The following is a 20,643-nucleotide window of genomic DNA, read 5'->3' on the forward strand; positions in this document are numbered from 1 at the left end:
TATGTCATCTCAATCCAGAACATAGTCAAGCCCCTGTGCCAGCCACCGGTCCCAGAAATCCCTCACCGTACCCATGGATACGATATGTTGCTTCTTCAAGGACACACGGGCAGAGACGTAACTGCAGAAGAGGGGCAGGCAGAACCCTTGATCATCAGCTGTCTAAACCTGTGAATGGCAGCCTTGCTACCCTTGTGGTCGGGGCACATTGTGTGATGTCTTACGACATGTCCTGATACTTCAGCAAGTCATTCGCTGTACGATTTTAGAAACTCAGAGTACTCCGAAGTCTTGACAGACTGCTGCCTAGAAGCTGTTAGTCCTGGCTTGGGTGTCTATAACCAAGAGGCAAAATTTCAGGAATCAGCCAGAACAGGGGATAATTCCATCACTTTAAGGGGTTCTCAAACTCAGCATTTTTAAAAACACATTAGTTCAAAGGCTGTGGACTTTGCTAGTAATGATTTTATTTAATTTAATTGCACCATCCTTAATTGTCCCGTAAGAGTAGTGGATTCCTCACCATTTCAGTAGATGGTTAAAAGGCATCATGTTGATTGGTTGGTTCACGGACCTTACCAGATCAGATTACGTTCCCTGAAGGGTCTAAGGCGGGGGTCGGCAACCTGCGGCTCCCGAGCCATTTGTGGCTCTTTCACCTCTGTGCTGCGGCTCCAAGTGGCTTTGGGAAATAATTGGTCAGTATTTAATTAAAATGTATTTTATGTTAGTTTGTTAGCTTTTGAAATGTAATTCTAAATTTGAAGATTATGGTGATCTTGTACAATCTAAGTGTGGCGACACATTTCCTGCCACATCCGAAACGGCTCACAATTAGCCAGCATTCCGGCTAAGGGAGATAGCCTATGGGGGTTTGTGAGTACGCGTCTTTTGCAGCATCTGCGTCCATGGGGGCTGGGTTGAGGGAGGCTTAAAAGCAAGGCTGTTTAGTTCGAATAAAGCTATCTTTGACTGCAGTTTACTGACACCGCTACAACGTGTTTTTATCGCTGGCTGTCCAGACGGAAGGTGCTGAAACGCTTTGTCGCGTGTCTGGAAGAAGTGAAAACTTTCCTGGGCAGCAAAGGGCTCACCTTTCCTGAGCTGGAACAGCCAGAGTGGCTGGAAAAGCTACACTTCATGGTAGACATGACAGCGCACCTGAACACGCTGAACACAGCTCTTCAGGGGTAAGGACGTACAGCCCTGCACATGTTGGAGGATGTTTTGGCATTCGAGCGCAAGTTGACAGTGCTTGCCAGAGATTTACAGAAAGGCACTTTGTCTCACTTCCCCAATTTGAGAGAGTTCAAACAAGGTCACGACATGATAATTTCGGAGTATTTACATTCTGCAATCATCGCAATGCAAACATCGTTTGGGAAACGCTTCTGTGAGTTCAGAGAGGAAAAAAACACATTATCCTTCCCGGTCACTCCCTTAAGCATCGATCCTTCCCTACTGAATACGACTGCATTGTCAGGTGTGAGTCAACCTGATCTTGAGATGGAACTGGCCGACATAGCCGACAAAGACATATGGGTGTCCAAGTTTAGACGCTTGACAGCAGACCTTGAAGATGTTGCCCGTCAGAAGGCCGTTCTTGCTCAGAAACACAAATGGAGTGATATTGAAAACCTTCCAAAACCGGACAAACTTGTGTTCGAAACATGGAATGCTATGCCCGACATTTATGTAAACATTAAAAAGTATGCGCTTTGAGTCCTGTCGATCTTTGGATCCACATATGTAAGTGAGCAGGTGTTCTCCAACATGAACTTTATTAAAAACAAACATCGTGCACGCCTCACAGATGACAGCTTGCGATCCTGTGTAAAGATGAAGGTGACGTCATACAGCCCTGATGTGCAGACGCTGTGCGCTGAGGTCCAGGAGCAGAAATCCCATTAACCAAGTATGATAAATATTTTAATTGCCTATTATTTTATGTATATTCATATTTTTTCATTGTTCAATGAAATAGTCCTTTTATTTTTCAGGCTGACAGCTGGCTGATGTTATTTTTGGTTTGCTGCTGGCGGAAAATTTAAGTTCGGCGTTTTTCATAAATACAAGAAGGACTCAAATAGACATTGAGTATTTTACTTAAAAGTAACTTTCAACCCAACGTCTTTTTTTCGGAGTTCAAAATGTTTTTGTTGCATGCATAAATGTAATTTCGTTTTCTCTGCAGGAGTTCATCAATTTCATAAATGCAACACATTATAGTTTGTTTATACATAGCATAAAGGCAAAAAAAACGTTGTATGCAGTGTTATTTCATTTTAAATGTCAAACGGGTTTTGCGGCTCCCAGTGTTTTCTTTTCTGTGGGAAACGGGTCCAAGTGGCTCTTTCAGTGGTAAAGGTTGCTGACCCCTGGTCTAAGGGGTAGACAATAAGCAACCTTCTCCCACAGCAGAGGTATTCCATACACAAAGGTGCAGCTTAAGGGTAAGAGATTTAGAAAGGATCTGAGGAAGAACTTGGTCAGCCAAAGGAGGGCTGGAACTGAGACACACTGCCTGAGATACCTTCATGACATTTAAAAAGGATATAGATGAGCACTTGAACTGCCACGGTATTGAAAGTTACAGACCTGGAGTGAGGAAATGTGATTAGAGTGGATAGGTATTTGAAGTCAGCATGGAGATGATGGGCTGAAGGGCCTGTTCCTGTATTGTATGACCCTGCAACATTAATTAACCAGATAGATTTTTAAAACAATCTGACTTCATTACTTAAATTTAAATTCCCTTGTTGTCATAATGCAAAGCTTCTTGATTAACAGACACTTGAACTTATGATTATAAGTTATGCTTCATTAATGAACTAATGAACTTATTAATTAACTTATCCACTGTGCTCCTGCGTATCCAGTGTACACTCCTGATGGCTGGGTGGATAGGTATCTTCAAGGCTGACAGATTCCAGACTCTGAAGGAACCGCCCGGCAGAATCAAATGTGTTGTGAATCAGGAGAAAAGAGTTAGGATCAGACATCAAGTCTTTCCTGAGAAGTGCAGTGAAGGGCCAAATGGCCTCTCCCTAGCCCAGATATCATCAGGACAGAGGGGTGCTGAGTTGTAACTTGTTTGGAGGAACTCAGCGGGTTAAGCAGCATCTGTGGAGTCAAAGCGACAGCTGACGAGAGACTGCATCAGTACTCTACCAGGCGTGAACTGGGTGAGGAGTTGGAGGTTGTTCAGCTCTGATCTCCCTCACAGAGGATACAATCAGCTACTCTGTGACTGTCACCTTACTACATTTTATTACCGTAAACAATGCCAGGAGATCAGGAATGGACCATTGGTCAGGCAAGAGTCTTTAACATTTAAGTCAGCAGATAAAGGAATGCAAGTACGACCGAGTGGAACCCTATATTAGAGTAAGGACCTGCTCTGTGCCAAGTGAACGGAAGGAAGAATGAAAGGAATAAGAAAGAACGAGAGAAGTAATGATAAAAGCAAAGGATAGAGTAAAGGAAATAAAGAAAAACTGCACTTTGAAAAAGTAAAAGATCAAATTACATTCTTTGTGAACAGAATGAAAGATTATTAATGTTTCCTGAGGAGTAATTGTTGGTCATAACTCAGAGTCCTTGTATTGAAATAATTTTTTGATTTCAACCTTCCAAGGCAAATCATTATATACAAAAGATAGCATCCCTGACATGTGAGAAATTCCTTAGTATTATAGGTTTAGATGTGTTCAAGTTTAAGAGCGTAATATTAGAAACAAGTAGGCACAAGAGGATCTCAGTAAGTAAAATTGCTGTGATTTAGATCCCAGAGGATAGACACTGATGGATTGTGAGCAACTCCTGCAAACTCTGGGAAATAAATCAGTCTGATAAACTGGAAAATGTGGGCGTGAACTACAAAATTCAAACCAGTCTGACCTAGTGCAAGCAAGTGACGGCTTTAACTTGTGTCTGCTCTCTCACTGTAATTGGAAAGGCCTGCAGCGAGGATTACACTGTTTATTCACTAGCCCATCAGCTGAAGCTGACTGGCACTGACTGAAGGCATGACTTCATCTTTTAAAATGGAAGGACTCTTTATCTGAAGTGAAGATGGAAACAGTTCAACAGCTTTTGGACACTTGGAGGAAACCAAGGCAGAGAACGGATGAAAGTGGGCGGTTTAATACCCTGATTCTGTTCTGGATATTGTAACGTTCCCCCAAACCTACTGATTCTGCCATTCCTGTAAACTCACCAGACAGCAACAAACCCATTTCCCATGACTTTCACTGCTTTGTATTATGCATCCGTTATCATCCTTTCCCTGAAAACATTCCCAGTGTTGAAAACACTCAAATGCCTCCACTTCTCAAAATTAAGGCTTCAATACCTCCTTGTGCAGTCGGATCCTGGATTTTCCTTCCTTGCAGACTCCAGTCAGTTTGGATCGGCAACAACATCTCCTCCACACTCTCCATCAGCACAGGTGCATCACAAGGCTGTTTGCTTAGCCCCCTGCTCTACTCACTTTAAACTTATGACTGTGTAGCTAAGCGCAACTCCAATGCCATATTCAAGTTTGCTGATGACATCACTGTTGTAGGCTGACTCAAAGATGGTGATGAATCAGCATATAGGAGGGAGATTGAAAACCTGTCTGATCAAGGAGCTGATTATAGACTTCAGAAGGAAACCAGAGGTCCATGAGCCAGTCCTCATCAGAGAATCAGAGGTGGGGAAGGTTAGCAACTTTAAATGTCTACATGTTATTATTTCAAAGGACCTGTCCTGGGTCCAGCACACAAGTGTAATTATGAACAAAGCACAGCAGTGTCTCTACTTCTTTAGGAGTTTGTGGAGGTTAGGCAAGACATCTAAAACTTTAATAGTCTTCTATAGATGTGTGGTGGAGAGTATATTGACTGTCTGCATCACAGTCTGGTATGGAAACACCAATACCCTTGGAAAATCCTCCAAAAAGTAGTAGATAATGCCCAATGCATCAATGATAAAGCCCTTCCAAACACTGGGCACATTAACATGAAACACTGTCACAGGGAAGCAACATCTATCATTAGGGACCACCACCACCACCCAGGCCATGCTCTTTTGTCATTGTTGCATGAGGTAGAAGGTGCAAGATCCTCAGGACTCACACCATCAGATTCAGGAACAGTTACTCCCCCTCAACCATCAGACTCTTGAGCAAAAGGGGATAACTTCCCTTGTCCCATCATTGAAATGTTCCCACAATCTATGGACTCACTTTCAAAGACTCTTCATCTCATGTTCTTGATACCTATTGTTTATTTATTTATTTATTATCATTATTATTTCCTCTTTTCGTATTTTGCAGAGTCTACTGCACTCTCGTTGAATGCCCAAGTTGGGTGGTCTTTCATTGATTCTGTTATGGTTATTATTCTATTGATTTATTGAGTATGCCCACAAGAAAAATGAATCTCTGGGTTGTTTGTGGTGATATACAAGAACATTTACTTTGAACTTCAAGCAGACTAAGCCCTACCATGTCCAACACCAGACGTTGTAAACATAATCTACTGCAAGTTCCAACACAGGAGGAAATAATTGTGTGGATGGTAGAAATGTTTCAAGATCTGCATGAAACAGTGCAAGATCCCCATTGGCTCCTGGATATTCCTGGCCAATGACCACAAAGTGGAAAAGGAGCATTTGAAGCAGCACAAGTGCCTTATGGTGGTGCACTGGTAGGACACAGAAAGCCAATATAGATGATAGAATGGGTTCATTACCTCATATACAATCATCAACCAACTCCTGTCTCACCTGTAACAATCTATGGACCCGTAGTGGCCTCATCAGCCACTCATAGAACTCAATTGAAAACAAGTCATCCTTGACCTTGAAGGACTTCCTAAGAAGATGATACCCGTGTTCGAATAAGCATTATAGCACTGCAGTAATCTGCTGCATAACAGAGTCCTAGCATTGATGTAGTGTGATGTGGGGCATTGATTGTGCCGTAATGGAGCATGAACCAGCAGTTCTCCTTCAGGATGACAGCTCAGACTCCCTCTGCCACTGTCACTGCTCTTGATGTTAATTCTCCTGGCTGTACTCCTTCTTCTTCTGCCTTCTCTGTAAACTGTTGCCCATCTACTCCTACACCCAGTCAAGTTACAAGTAAAGCTCCTAGCTCTTGCACACAAAAGTCAACACTGCCTATCAAATGCCTTAACTTCAAATGTTTCACTTTGAACAGGTCTAACTTATGTTTTACCCAGCTATTCATTAATTAACAAACTGTGAAGGAGAATTCTTTTCCTTTTAACAGTGAATGTGATTTGTTGTTGGGGAGAGTCTAGTGGCACAGGTACTGTAAATGGGGTCCATCTGCTGCTATAGTAAGGTTAACGCAATGAGCTAGATGGTCATAAATCAATTTGGTAAAATAGGTCTAAAGTCAGATTTGCAGAATGGTTGCCTACACTGAGCATGTATATGAATGCAATGCATGTGTGACCACACACTCAATATGCAGAATAGAAGACATGTTGTCCAATTTCCTTGCTGTCCTTGATTGCCTTGTCTATTTGATTAGACGTCATGCTCCTGAAACAACCCTGCTGCCTCAAGAAGTGATGTGAGCTTGCAACTTTCCTAGTAATGAAGGACTGGACAGGGGGCCAAGATACTGATGCAGTAACATAGAAAAATTCAAATTTGAAAGTTGACAAAAGGTAATAGACATAGAAAAAGTATTAAGAGAATGCCTCTCTACAAATATTGACTAAGCTCAAAATCTACTAAGCATACCACCATCTTTGTTGTGTCTGTATCAATATCCTGAATTATGCTACTTAACATCACAGAGGCTTCTCAAGGAGTGCAGAAGGTCAAAAAGAAAGTTTCCATCTTTTTCTCAGGAAAATTAGGGAAATAAATGCAATTTTTCTAGTTTGTCCCAAACCCAGAGAACAAATATAAGATGCACAGAAAATACAGTATATGTGATGGCCATGCTCCTATTGAAACCACTGTCTAACCCTAGAAAATGTATAGTACACCTGTTATCTTCTCAATTTACAACCTGGAGCTGACAGCAAAACTTTGGACATTGATGGAGGAATATTGTAGCTTTTAATGCCATTCAGTTTGGATGCCAACACTTGGATTTGCCAAGTCCTTCTGATCTAAGGAAGAGACCCATACTACAGGCTGGACTGTAGAGAAAGCTTCAGCATCATTCAGGTCAAAACATTTTGAGGCTCCAAAGAGAAATAACACACAGTCAAGTTCCAGAGAGGACAGCCACTTCTCTCAACGTCCTGTTGCTATTTCCACGGAGACTATACTAGGGATGAGCAGTGTCTTTCTGTAACTTGATCCACATATGCAGGTGTAAAGCTATTATTCACTGTAAAGAAAAGAGCTGTTTTTCAGTGTAAATCATTAAACATTGATACATTGTTTCTGGGCTCCATCATATCAATTGAATGAAGAGGGAAAAACTAATTTGTAATAGACATCAATTGAAACTGGAACTGGAAATTCAAATTAGCCTGGCTTCACTGCTCATCTCTATATACCACTACAAATATTATTTTTCATGGTAAACAAATGCTATAAAAGAACTGCATTGTGCTCTTACCTTCCGACCAACCGGAACCATGGGAAACGATCGTAAAATGGATCCCCACCGGTCATAACGTTATCACAGTCATCAACCACACTGGAAGGCACTTCAGCAGCACGGTCATACATCTCACGCATTAGATCCAGTCTCTGCCTGCAGGAGGTACAAGTCAAACACACCAGTCTGAGCCACATCTTTACAGGCACAAGCACCAAACAGACAAGGATTCATTCAAGTTCTTGGGGTAAATATTGCTCCATGGAAATTTCTTTTACATCTCTGGTACAGTGGCGCAAGCTAGAGAGTGGTTTATGTAGACAGAGATACAAAAAATTCAACAAACCAATGAAGGAGGTGGGCTAAATCAAGGGCAGATGATTTCAATAATGAGAAAGGTGACACAAAAAAAGCAAACATGGTTAATGCCTGGCCTCTGTTAGATGTTAATTGCTGGATTCTTTGTTTGAATAATTTTAATATCCATGTAAATGTTCCCAATTAACACTACTGATGCTACTAACGGAGTTATTAAGTTATTTAAGTTGGATGGACAATAAAACACAGAAAAAAAATTGAGAGGTTGAGAAAAGCCAATTAGATTCTAATAGCAGTTTTCAATTTGATTAATTGCAGGGTAATATGAACCCATGAATTAAATTAAAGGCTACACTTTACAATGAGAGCTTGGGTACATTGCTCCTTAAATGGACATGCTGCCAAAATTCAGGAAGGGATTTAATTTTCAGATACTTGTCTCAGGATAGCTGTCAGTGGCAATTCACTGTTTACTGCCCAAATTGAGTTGTCCCAGAACTGAATGGATTGCTGAATATTTCAGAGCACTGTCTGAGTCAACTATAGTGTAAAGAGTCTGGAAAAATAAATGTAAGCCCAACTGGGTAAGAACAGCCAAGCTCATGCCCTGAAGGATGTTAGTGAAACCAAAGGGTTTTTATGATCAATGTCATCATAACAAGATATTGCAGACTCTGGAACCTGGAGGAACTCAGTGGTCAGGTAGTATCTGTCCAGGAAAGTAGACATCTACATTTTGGGTCAAGATCATTGCACAACGAGAGTGGTGGGAGAGGGTCTCATAGAACTGCTGTAGAAGAGAGGAGAATGACTTCTTCAAAGTGGGCATAGCTTGAGGAGACTACAGTGCAGTAGTAGAATTCAAAGCTCTCTTCCCGTACCTGAGCTTCTCCAGGGTCCAGTAGTGTGTTGCTCCATTCTTCTGGTCTTGGACTTCCACGGCCACAATAGTGCGTGGAAATGGACGCTTCTCTCTGTCCTTAACTGCATCTGGGGGCATGAGGTCAGGAGGCAGAGGGGAGTATAGTGTGTCCGTGAGGAGCACAAATTGGAATTGCACCTGTTCAAAGAGAAGGCCACACTATTGAAGCAAGTTTCAATGGGTCTTCCTTCCAAACATTTACACATCTGGTGACCCTGTGATTAAAGGGATATCTGAGCCTTTTTGCATTTGGTTAGCACCTCCTTTTATAGAAACCTTTCCTTTCTTTCACTCGTTAAAAAAGTTGCATTTTGTAAAAAGGTAATAATGCTCACATTCTTCCTTCAACGTTTCTTAAAGCTGATTCAGCCTACCTTCAATATGTACACAGCCATTAAAAGACATTCTTTGGAACTGAGACAGAATTCCATTTCTTTCCTTTTTCTGCAGGACCGTTCAACTGCCTTTAGAAAATTTGTTAATTTAACTCCACTCTAATAGTTCAATATAGGTTCCATGTTGCCAACAATTTGCACTGTTATCTCATTTCACTCTCTCTCTTCAACTTAGATCTATTCCTCTCTGGGTGGGTCAGCTTAAAAAGATACCAAGGGCATATAGCTCAGTCTACTTTATTTCTGGATTTTCCTTAAAATGGTTTGACCCTGATCAGTATATCAGTAAATGGTATACCCCTGATCAGGTTTACAGTTAAGCTATCAGATCTGTTGATAAACTTACAACTTCCTACATAACAACCTGCCAGTCATAAGGACCTCATTGTAACTGCATAAGAGACATGGTATTTTGTTTTAGCCTTAGCTTCACCCATTCACAGCTGGTAACCAGAGTAGCTTAAATGACAACACTACTGTATAAATTTCTCTGCTGCTGAAACACAGGCAACTACCTTTTTCTTCAGCTCGACGCTAATAGCATTGGCCTCCTTCAGGAAGATGGCATTGCCCCAAAGCAGGTCCCGCAAGGATGTAAACTGGTAGCACTTCCACTTACGGAATGCCCACAGTGCCAGCTCAAACTCCCGCTCCGTCCATTGCACTGTGTAGAAAAACAAAATGAGGAAGTAATTGTAGAGAAAAAAAACACAGGGGTCAGGACTGGTAAATTGAAACAAAAGCTCAGAGTGTGACAGGACAGTGTGTGAGCAACTGTACCTCCTTGTCCCAGAGTGTGAGAGGACATTGTAGCCTGTCATCATTCAAGTCGTTTAATCTATTTTTGACAAAATGCAATGAAACTGGGCTAACAGCAACAAAAACTTGGATCATAGAGCTCTGAGAAATGACAAGCCTCTGAAAATCCTCTTAATGACATTCCCTTTGAGTTTCTCTGCCTTCCTGGACCAGAGCTGAGTGCCCAAGCCCAGAGTACTCTTGAATGAGTTAGGTGGTTCTGCATTTGCTGCAGCAATCTTCTGATCTTCCCCACCAGCTTCTTTGCTGACAGCACTGAGAACACTGGATAAAAGAGAAACAAAACCAAAAATGGATAGGACTATTCCCTCACCTTCCTCCTCTGGTTCTTCATCTTCCTGTGCATTGTCTTGGTAAAAACAGGAATCCATCTGCTTTTGTAAAGCTTCTAGTCTGCTTTCATAGTCCTGGAATAGTAGACAAAAGAAGCGTTGAAAAGCTCTTAACTTCTGCAGCCAACATTATTAATGCTGAAAATTAAGATTTCCAGCACCTCAAGTGGCTATTGCACATAAAATTCCTTCTCCAAATATGTTACCTTGACTTCTTTAATCAGCTAGCATCATTCATTGCCATGAAATTAGAAAAAATCCACTGGTTTTGTGAGTGAGCAAAAATAATTCACAACAGCTAGTATTGACTGAAATGAATCTAGAGGAGAAATGCTTTGAGCCTGGAATAATTAAATTTACCTTTGTTTCAGGTAATTTTTATTTGCACAGGCCTTTTGGTTGCTGATTACCAACTGCTGTCCTCTAAATCATGCATCTCACCAAAATCTCAGCTGACGGTTGTGGGATGAAATTGAGCATTTATGCATTCTGTTATATAGTCCTCTTTGTGATATTCCAAACACCAGGCTAAGTTGCAGTTCTTGAGCAATTGGAATGAGGAAGGCAAAAAGATGAAATGTGAGGAGGGAGATGGAGAAAGGGGAAGGGGATCAGGGTTAGATTATCAAGAGCACAGGGAGGAGAAGGCAGCATGAGTCAAGGTGGTTCTGGAAGTGAGAAAGGGGATCAGGTACGATGACTAGTCACCATCCCATCAGCAGACATTCCAAAGGCATGCTACATGTCTGTCACCTTCTGGTTATCTCTTGTGGTTGTACATTACCCCCTCCTGCAATGGCACCCTCTGAAGTGTGTTTGGATAATGCAGTTAACAATTGTGCACGCTGCAAGATATAGATGTGGGGCTGACAGTGGTGCAGAGTTAGGGGTTGCAGCAAAACATGTGAATGTGCAAGGTTATTAACCTCTGGCAGTACTGCATCTAGACCTTGGGGTATCCTGCACTGACCGCTGAAGCTATCTATCTCTGGCACTTTTGATTGTCTGGGTGGGGGTATCTCTCATGCACCTGCAGATCCATCCTTCCTACTTTCCACCTCCTTCACAAAGCCTTCTTAAATCTTGGATCTGACTCGCTGCCACAATGTGCCTAGGATTAACGTTCCCCAGATCAGATTCCATTTCGGTACCATTGCTAATGCCTGTTTCTGGCTGACTGGTGCCACAGTCACAACCACTCACTCAACGTCAGCAGGAGCAAGAAGTTGATTACTGACTTGAGGAGGAAGAAACCCAAGGTCCTCATCGGAGGATTAGAGCTGGAGAGGATCAGAAACTTTAAATTCTGCAGGGTCACCATTTTGGAGGACCTGTCCTGGGCCCAGCAAGTAGCACAATTATAAAAAAAGCACATTGGCACCTCTACTTCCTTAGGAGTTTGAGAAGATTTGGCATGACATCTGAAACTCTGACAAACCTCTATAGATGTGTGATGGAGAGTACAGTGACTGGCTGCATCGCAGCCTGCTATGAAAATGGGAAATCCTGAGAAATGTTTATGTACCACTCCATCATAGGTAAATCTCTCCCCACCATTGAGCACATCTACATGGAGCATTGTCGCAGGAAAGCATTACCAGAGTCCCTCACCACCCAGATTATGCTCTCTTCTTGCTACAGCCATCAGAAAAACTGTTCAAGAGCCTCAGAACTCACACCATCAGGATCAGAAACAGTTACCACCCCTCAATCATCAGGCTCTTGAACAAGAGGGGATAACTTCACTTGCCCCATCACTGAAATGTTCCCCCAACCTATGGACTCACTTTCAAGGGCTTTTCATCTCAGGTTCTCCATATTTATTGCTCATGTATTTATTATTATTATATATTTCTTTTGTATTTACAGTTTGTCTTTTGCACATTAGTTGAACACCCAAGTTGGTGTGGTCTTTCATTAATTTATTATGCTTATTATTCTATTATGGATTTACTGAGTGTGTGCGCAAGAAAATGAATCTCAGGGTTGCACATGATGACATATATATACACTGATAATAAATTTACTTACAATTTATACCTCTTCTCCCCACTTTAAGAAGTGATATTATTATTACCTCAATACTGAAGATGGCCATTTAGGATACCAAGTCTGTGGTGGCTCTTGTAAAGAACCATCTTGTCCATATATCCCTACAAGTTGATGTTTTCTGGGAATTATCCAATTACCTATTGAAGGACATCCACCAGCCTTCCAACAGTGTCCTACTGTTAACACTTTGATGACAATGAGCACAAATGACGCAGGATTCTGGATACCTAAAAGTATGCCTTATAAGGAAAGGTGGAGCGAACTAGCACTTTTCTCTTTGGACCAAAGGAAGGTGAGACGTGACTGGATTGAGGAGTGTAAGGGGCATACATAGGATGGACAGTTCGCTCCTTTTTTTCCAGGGTGGCTATGGTTCATACCAAAGGACATTTTAGAGGAGTTCAGAAGAAAAGTTTAGAGGAGATGCTAGGGGTAGGTTTTTTACAGCAAGAGTGGTGGGTGCCTGGAACGCCTTGCCAGATGAAACATTAAGAGCATTTAATAGATTCTTAGATAGACACAAGATGAAAGAAAAGTGAAGAATTATGGGCTATGTTGGAAGGAAGGGTTCGATTGATAATAAGTAGGTTAAAAGTTTGGCACAACATGGTGGCCAAAGGGCCCATTCTATGTTGTACTGTCCAACGTTCCATGTTCTAAGGGCGCAAAGAGCAATGGTGAATGGTTAGAAGACCAACCATCCACCACCTATCTAGCAGTATGATGCAAATCCCAACCACGTGTAGCTTAAAGTCTGTTCTCTCGTGTTGTCTCTAGCTCTTTGTAAATCATCTGAACCTTACGTCCTTGGTTGCAGATTAGAGACAATAGAAAAAGTTCTTTTTAAACAGGTACATTAAATCTTATCCACTCTCCTTTCTCAGAGGAGAACAGTCCCTGTTTCACAATTTATTCACTTCAATAAGACATAGGAACAGGGTTGGGCCATTTGCCCATTGAGTTTCTTCCGCCATTCTATCATGGCTGAATCATTATGCTTCTCACCCCTATTCTCCTGCCTTCTCCCTGTAACCTTTGATGCCCTTACTAATCAACAACCTATCTACCCCCGCTTTAAATATACCTAACGACGTGGCCTCTACAGCTGTCAGTGACAATGAATTTCATAGATTCACCACCCAGTAACTCCAATAATTCAACACCCTCAAGATTTTAGTAATGCTGGACTAGCTAATTTTCTGGCATTTGGGAAGTCAATCTTATTAATACATAGTCATATTTTATTTAAGTTTTCTGACATGTTGCAATGCAGGACAATACAGTTTCTGAGAACTCAGGGAGTTTAAAGGCTACAAATTCTATCACTTTCCTGACCCCTGGGGTTCCAACCCAACCTGGTTCTGGTTGCACCACCCAGGCTCTGGCTGCACACTCTCTGACCTCTGGCTCACACTCAGACTACAATGATTGAGATAGACGCCAAGCCATCACAATTTCCATGCAACCAGAGACAGTCACCGAGTTATAAAATCATACAGCATGGAAACAGATCTTTGGATCAAATGGCTCAGGCTGACCAAGGCGCCCCATCCAAGTAAGTCCCATTTGCCAGTGTTTGGCCCATGATCTTCTCAACCTTTCCAATCCACGACCATGTCCAACTGCTCTATTAACAGTTGTTATTTTACCTGCCTCAGTCACTTCATCTGGCAGCTCATTCTGCATAGATGCCACCCTTTGTGTAAACATGTTGTTCCTCAAGTTCCTACTCAATCTTTCCCCTCAGCTTAAACTTATTCCCCCTAGTTGATTCCTCAACCTTCGGAAAAAGCTCTAAGCATTTACCCTCTCTATGCCTGTTGATTTTATATACCTCTATAAGATCACCTCTCAGTCCCTTACTCTCTAAAGACTAATGTCCTAGCCTGTCCACTCTCTCCCTAAAACCCAGCCCCTCATAACTTGGTAGCATCCTTCTACATCATGATGCTGGACTATCAGATTTTTGTATACCTCAACTCTGGAAAAATTCCTTGGACTCCAGTTCAAAAGATTCAATTCACTGGAGTCAAACTAGATGGCCTTTAATCTGTAAGATTAGCTCAGTTTCTCTCTCTTCAGACACTGCACGGCCAGTTGAGTATTTTTAGCATTCTCTGTATTTTCATCTGTCCTCAGCCTATTTGCCAACTCCTTCATCCAGGAGCTCCTACATTCCTCATGCCCGCCCACTCTGTCCCCTTGTGGGTGTGTGTACCGACAGCTTCCAAACCATCTCACCTTTAAAAAGGTGCCTATTATATTTTTATCTCCTGGTCCTTGACTCTATCAACATGACAGCTAGCCTCACTTCACCAAAATTATCTGGTATCTGTTGTTAGCTGAGTGAGCCTTAACAAACTGTGACATTACATACCAGCCGCTGTTGTTCCAACAGTAAATCAGCTTCCTCCTTTTCTCTCCGGTACTGGGTCTCTAGTTCTTGAAGCCTAAGAAACAATCCAATAAATAAAATATGGATACCAGCCCAACCCAAAACTTTAACTAAGGTTTTTATAAACATGGACTACTTTCACGGAATAAAGCCATATCATGTTCTACAAACTCATAAACTCAATATTACCATTCCAAAAAAATAACATAATTGAACATAGAGTATTACATGGAACTAAATGCAGCGGCAGATATTTAATGAGTTGTACAAAGAACTTTACAGTTAAACCCTCTCTGGATACCATTGTACTTCCACATTTCCTCAGTTACCTTTGTTCCATCTCCTGCTTCATGTCAATGCCCTGCTTCTCCAGCAATTCTCGCTGGGCAAAAGCCCAATCCACAGGCTCAACCGGTGTTTCTGCACAAGGTGTCTTGTCGCGCTCCTGGCGTGCCTGTTCAGGGTGATTGAACCGGAAAACGTGGCTCTTCCCCATGATAATACGGTTTCCTTTGAAGGCAAGAAATGAAAAAAGAAATTCCATTAATATGACTGTAAGGAAGTTACAGTAATTGTCTGGGATTTTCGGCATCTGTCCTTTATGAGAGTCCATTATTCAGCAGTGATTAAATGTGGCCTCCTTCAGGCAGTCCAGCCTGTCCATCCCTTCATCTGGGATTCGGAACTAGACACAGTATTGAGTCCACAATACTGTGTCTAGTTCCAAATCCCAGATGAAGGGTGGTACTCCTACGTCCAAGGAAAAGGAAGAGCTGTACGGCTGATTGAAAGGCTAAGCAGTGACAGAAGTCCCTTCATTTAAAGAGTTATCACTATCAATGCAAAACACACAAATGCTGGAGGAACTCAGCAGGTCAGGCAGCATCTATGGAAATGAATAAACAGTCGATGTTTTGTGTCGAGACCCTTCTCCAGGACTGGAAAGGAAGGGGGAAGATGCCAGAATGAAAAGATGGGGGAAGAAGGAAGATAGCTAGGAGGTGAAAAGTGAAGCTCGCTGGGTTAGAGCGGTAAAGGAGGGAGAGGAAAGAATCTGATAGGAGAGAGAGTGGACAATAGGAGAAAGGGAAGGAGGAGGGGACTCAGGGTGAGGTGATAGGCAGGTGAGAAGAGGTAGGAGGACAGAGTGGGGAATAGAAGAAGAGGGGAGGAGGAAGTGTGATCAATGTACTGAACAGGAAGGGTAAAGAAAGACTTGCACCTGCTGAGCACTGTCAGGGCATCCCAAAGTGCTTACAGCTAGTAAAATACTTTCCAAGTGAGTCATTACTGTATCATGGAATACAAAGCAAGTTCCCATAAACAGAATGCCATTATGATTTCAGTAGAACTTAGTTTTAATGATACTACTTGAGGAGCATGCTGGCTGAGGCACTGAGGAGATATTGGCATTCATTTCTAGAGGAATAGAGTATAGGAGCAGGGATGTGATGTTGAGGCTCTATAAGACCTCACTTGGAATACTGACGAAGTGTCCTGACGAAGGATCTCGGCCCAAAACCTCGACAGTGTTTCTTCCTATAGATGCTGCCTGGCCTGCTGTGTTCCACCAGCATTTTATGTTTGTTGTTGGAATACTGTGTGCAGTTTTGGGCTCCTTATTTAAGAAAGGATGTATAATGGCATTGGAGAAGGTTCAGAGAAGATTCACTAGAATGATCCTGGGAATGAGAGGGTTAACATATGAGGAACGCTTGACTGCTCTTGGACTGTACCTCTTGGAGTTTAGAAGAACGAGGGGGGATTTCATAGAAACATATTGAATGTTGAAAGATATGGACAGAGTGGATGTGGCATAGTGTTTCCCATGGTGGAGGAGTCTAGCACGAGAGGGCATGACTTAAAGATTGAAGGGCACCCATTCAGAACAGAGATGTGAAGAAAGTTTTTTTAGCCAGAGGGTGGTGAATCTGTGGAATTTGTTGCCACGGGCAGCAGTAGAGGCCAAGTCATTGGGTGTATTTAAGGCAGAGATTGATAGGTATCTGAGTAGCCAGGGCATCAAAGGTTATGGTGAGAAGGCGGAGGAGTGGGACTAAATGGGAGAATGGATCAGCTCGTGATAAAATGGCGGAGCAGACTCGATGGGCTGAATGGCCGACTTCTACTCCTTTGTCTTTTGGTCTTATGGAGAGTTCTGCTGCTCCTCGTCAGAGTGGAGTTGTGTCTACTTGGGAGGGCAATGAGGTTTTGAATTAATATTTTATCTAAAAGACAACATTTTCAACAACATAGCACTCTCTCAGTACTGTCTGGAACGTCAGTCCTTCAGAACTAAGAGTTGAACCTATAGGCTTCTGACTCAGATAAGAGTGCAGTCACTGAGCCACAGCTGAGACACATAGTGAAAATGAAAAGCCTATTGCTCTTACAGATAGTCAGGGCCAAAATTGAGCAACCTTATGAGCGGCACTCAGTGACCTGAAAGTACGTGTATCATGATAAGACTATTAGACGTTACTGCAGAATTACGCCTGAGACGATAGTAAGGAAGGCAAATGCAATGCTAGTATTTATTTTGAAAAGGCTAGAATATAAAAGCAGGGATGTAATGCTGATGATTTACAAGACGTTGGTCAGACCACATTTGGAGTATTGATGAAGGTTAACACGAATGATCCCAGGGATGAAAGGGTTAATGCACAAGGAGCATTTAATGGCTCTGGGCCTGTACTTGTTTGGAAGAATGAGGGGTGAATCTCATTGAAACCCGCTGAATATTGAAAGGTCTAGAGAGAGTGGACATGGAGAAGATGCTTCTAATAGTGGAGCATTACGGACCAGGTGGCAGAGACTCAGAATAGAGGGATGTCCCTTTAGAACAGAGATGAAGAACAACTTCTTTAGCCAGAGGATGGCGAGTTTGTGGAATTCATTGCCACAAATAGCTGAGGAGGGCAAGTCAATGTGCATATTTAAAGTGGAGGTTGTTAGGCTCTGATTAGAAAGGGTGTCAAAGACAGCAGTGAGAAGACAGGAGAATGGGTATGAGAGGGAAAATAAATCAATTGTGATCAAATGGTGGAACAGACTCAATGGGCTGAACAGCCATATTTTGTTCCTATGTCTTCTGGTCTTATGATAGAGCTATGTAAAGTTATGAGGGCCATAGACAGGTAGATAGCAAGAAACTTCTCTACATGCAGAGGTGTTGAAGACCAGAACTCACAAGTTAATGTGAAGGGTAAGAGGTATAGAGGAGATATGAAGAACACTTTTTTTCACACCAAGGATGCAACCTGGAACACACTGCCTGAGAAGGTGTTGGACACAGGTGCTCCCACAACATTTAGACTGGGTTAGCACTAGAATTGCAAAGGCATAGTAAGCTACAATTGTAAAACAAAACAGAATAGACATTAATTGCTGTCTAGCATTGACAAGGTAGGCCAAAGGGCCCATATCCCTGAGATATTATTCTATGACCCAAAATGCAGCCAGGATACGCACCTGATCTAAGTACAGTCGGTTCAGTCACTTGCTTTCCATTGAGGTATGTGTCTGCTCCTTCACATGGTTCAAGAATGACAATCACTATAAAGCAAAAGAAGAGTGCTGAGAGGTTTGACCGTGCTGCTTACTGTACAAATCACCCTGCCACTTCAGTTGGTCTCCATGCTCCTCCTGCAGTCCACACAGATGAGTGCAGCTTTCAGCATGCACGCTGGCCTTGCTTGCCAAGTTCTCCTGCTCACATACTCACCTTTCAGAAAACTGAAGCTAGATTTTAAGCTTTCTTAGTCATATCATATAGTGAGTATGTTACTGGGTTAAAATCAAAAGGAAATGCTCAGTATGATACCAGGAGGACATGTTCATTAAAACACACAACAATGAAAAAGCCGATATTCGTAAAAGTAATCATGATGCCGTTAAACTGTCACACTATTATAACTAGCTCACTATTATCCTTCAGTGCATCTTAAATTTCAAGAAGGCTCATTGAAATGGTACATAAATCTCTGGAGATGTAAACAAGAAGCTAGAACAAAGCTCGAGAGAAGTAAGTTGAAATCCCACTTAGAGCTACGGAGATTAAAGGCTGTTAAAATAAAGGCTGTGGAATTTAAAGTAGGACAATTAGTGACTATTAAATTACTGCATTGCCATTAAAATCCATCCCATTCACTAATGTCCTTTAGGGAAAAAAAAATCTACCATTAACCGCTATGTGACTCTAGTTGTAATTAAATCTCAGCTACCCTCTGAAATAGAGTAGCAATCCACTTACTTCTGCCCCAACAATTTCATCACAAGGTTCGCAGAAGTTTCTGTGGCACCTCAACATCACCTTTTTACAAGTACATAGGGGATTAATGTTGGCCATGGCATTCAGAGGCACGTGAATGGTAACCAACAGGCCACTGAGTGCCTAATTCAATCACTCATGTAGCACAAAAGTTAGAGTGGACTTCTGTGGGCTGCTTTTTCTTGAATACAAAGCAATATGAAAAGTGAGGACCTTTAGTCCAAATTAGAACTTTTTTCAAACATAGGATTAAAATATAAAATTTAAGGTTTTCACACCAAAATCAGCCTGTATCAAATAAGTTGATGTTTCACATGAATATGCAACTCGTAGGTTAAAGGATCATTTGGTTGAAAGTCAAGAAGTTACCTTGGCCAGTATTAGAGCATATTCTGGACTGAAGAGGTATATCAAAATATTAACTTCAGCAACCAAACTTTAGACCTGAACATGGACTGCAGGTTAAATTTAAAATGCAGCCCTGGAAATAGGTTTCTAGAGCTGTGAAAAACAGTTAATTGAAAAACCAGACAATGTTGAACATTGTCTGGAACGTGGGTGCGAAGAAGGAGGTGTGAAAGTTATATGTAATTCAGAGGAAGCATTGTAGATACATTGTAAATATAAAGTTATTCCTTGATCTTTAGCATATGAAATGTCATGTAATGTTGGATCTTTCCTCAGAAAGGGTCTCTACTGTGTTTCATTTTGTCGAATAAAGGACTACTTCAGATCTACCAGCTGCATCTCTTCAGTAGTTTTGTTCACATTACAACAGTCAATCCCTACAAATGCAGTCAAAGTACTGTACCTTCACCTGACGGCTTGACATCACTGCGGAAGATGCAATGCTCTTCTTTAATGAAATGTCCACTTAGTACTATATCCTGCCGGCGTTCTGCATCTTCACGCCCAACTCTGAGGGAGGAGATTGAATTGTGTTTAAGACAAGAAAATATCACTGAACAGCATATCAAAACTTAGGTCCACCGTGAAGTTCAGGCGCTTAATGAAAATGAGTAAAAATATTATTGACAGTAGATGATGGCATATGACCAAGTGGATTTATGTTTGAAAGGTGGCCAAACAAAAAAACATGGGGGTTGAATGTCAATCTCTTGCCACATCTTTGACCCAAAACACTGAATTAGTGGAAGCAGCTACAGAGGATCTCTTAGGTTTTCATGGAAGCTATATGAGGCAGGGAAAGAACCACAGAGCCACTGGAAATCACCGATGTGTGAACGTGTACATACAGCCTTCGAAGTCAAAGGTAGAAAACTGTAAGTGCAATCAATGGAAAATCAAGGAAGGCAGCTACCCATATTTCTTATTTAAATTCAAGTCAGGGCCCTTACCCAACTACTGTATGATTCTTTGTATTTGTCTGATAGTCTAGTAATACCATGGTGATGTAGTATTATGGAAAGAAATGATAGGCACTGACACTGTCCTGACAGTACAGCCAAATGTCATCATACTGTTTGCAGAAAAGTAGGAGTTCATTTGCTCTGATCAATAGTCAGTCCCTATTCATATTCTCAAAAGCAGATCACTTGGT

At 41.8% G+C, this 20,643-nt stretch overlaps 1 protein-coding gene across 5 annotated transcripts in view; it reads right to left on the reverse strand.

Moving 5' to 3' along the window:
* kif1aa (kinesin family member 1Aa) overlaps nt 1-20,643 on the reverse strand; it is a 320,477-nt gene that overhangs the window by 108,217 nt on the left and 191,617 nt on the right. For all 5 annotated transcript variants that reach the window (XM_059949994.1, XM_059950017.1, XM_059950003.1 and 2 more), the window contains 8 exons: nt 19,894-20,000; nt 18,284-18,367; nt 15,142-15,322; nt 14,795-14,867; nt 10,347-10,440; nt 9,730-9,878; nt 8,779-8,957; nt 7,598-7,735 (listed from right to left, as the gene is read on the reverse strand). In XM_059949994.1, coding sequence (XP_059805977.1) covers nt 7,598-7,735; nt 8,779-8,957; nt 9,730-9,878; nt 10,347-10,440; nt 14,795-14,867; nt 15,142-15,322; nt 18,284-18,367; nt 19,894-20,000 — 1,005 coding nt within the window. The remainder of the gene's footprint in view (nt 1-7,597; nt 7,736-8,778; nt 8,958-9,729; nt 9,879-10,346; nt 10,441-14,794; nt 14,868-15,141; nt 15,323-18,283; nt 18,368-19,893; nt 20,001-20,643) is intronic.

The sequence above is a fragment of the Hypanus sabinus genome, chromosome 2 (assembly GCF_030144855.1).
Source record: "Hypanus sabinus isolate sHypSab1 chromosome 2, sHypSab1.hap1, whole genome shotgun sequence".
In the NCBI taxonomy this organism is placed as follows: Eukaryota; Metazoa; Chordata; class Chondrichthyes; order Myliobatiformes; family Dasyatidae; genus Hypanus; species Hypanus sabinus.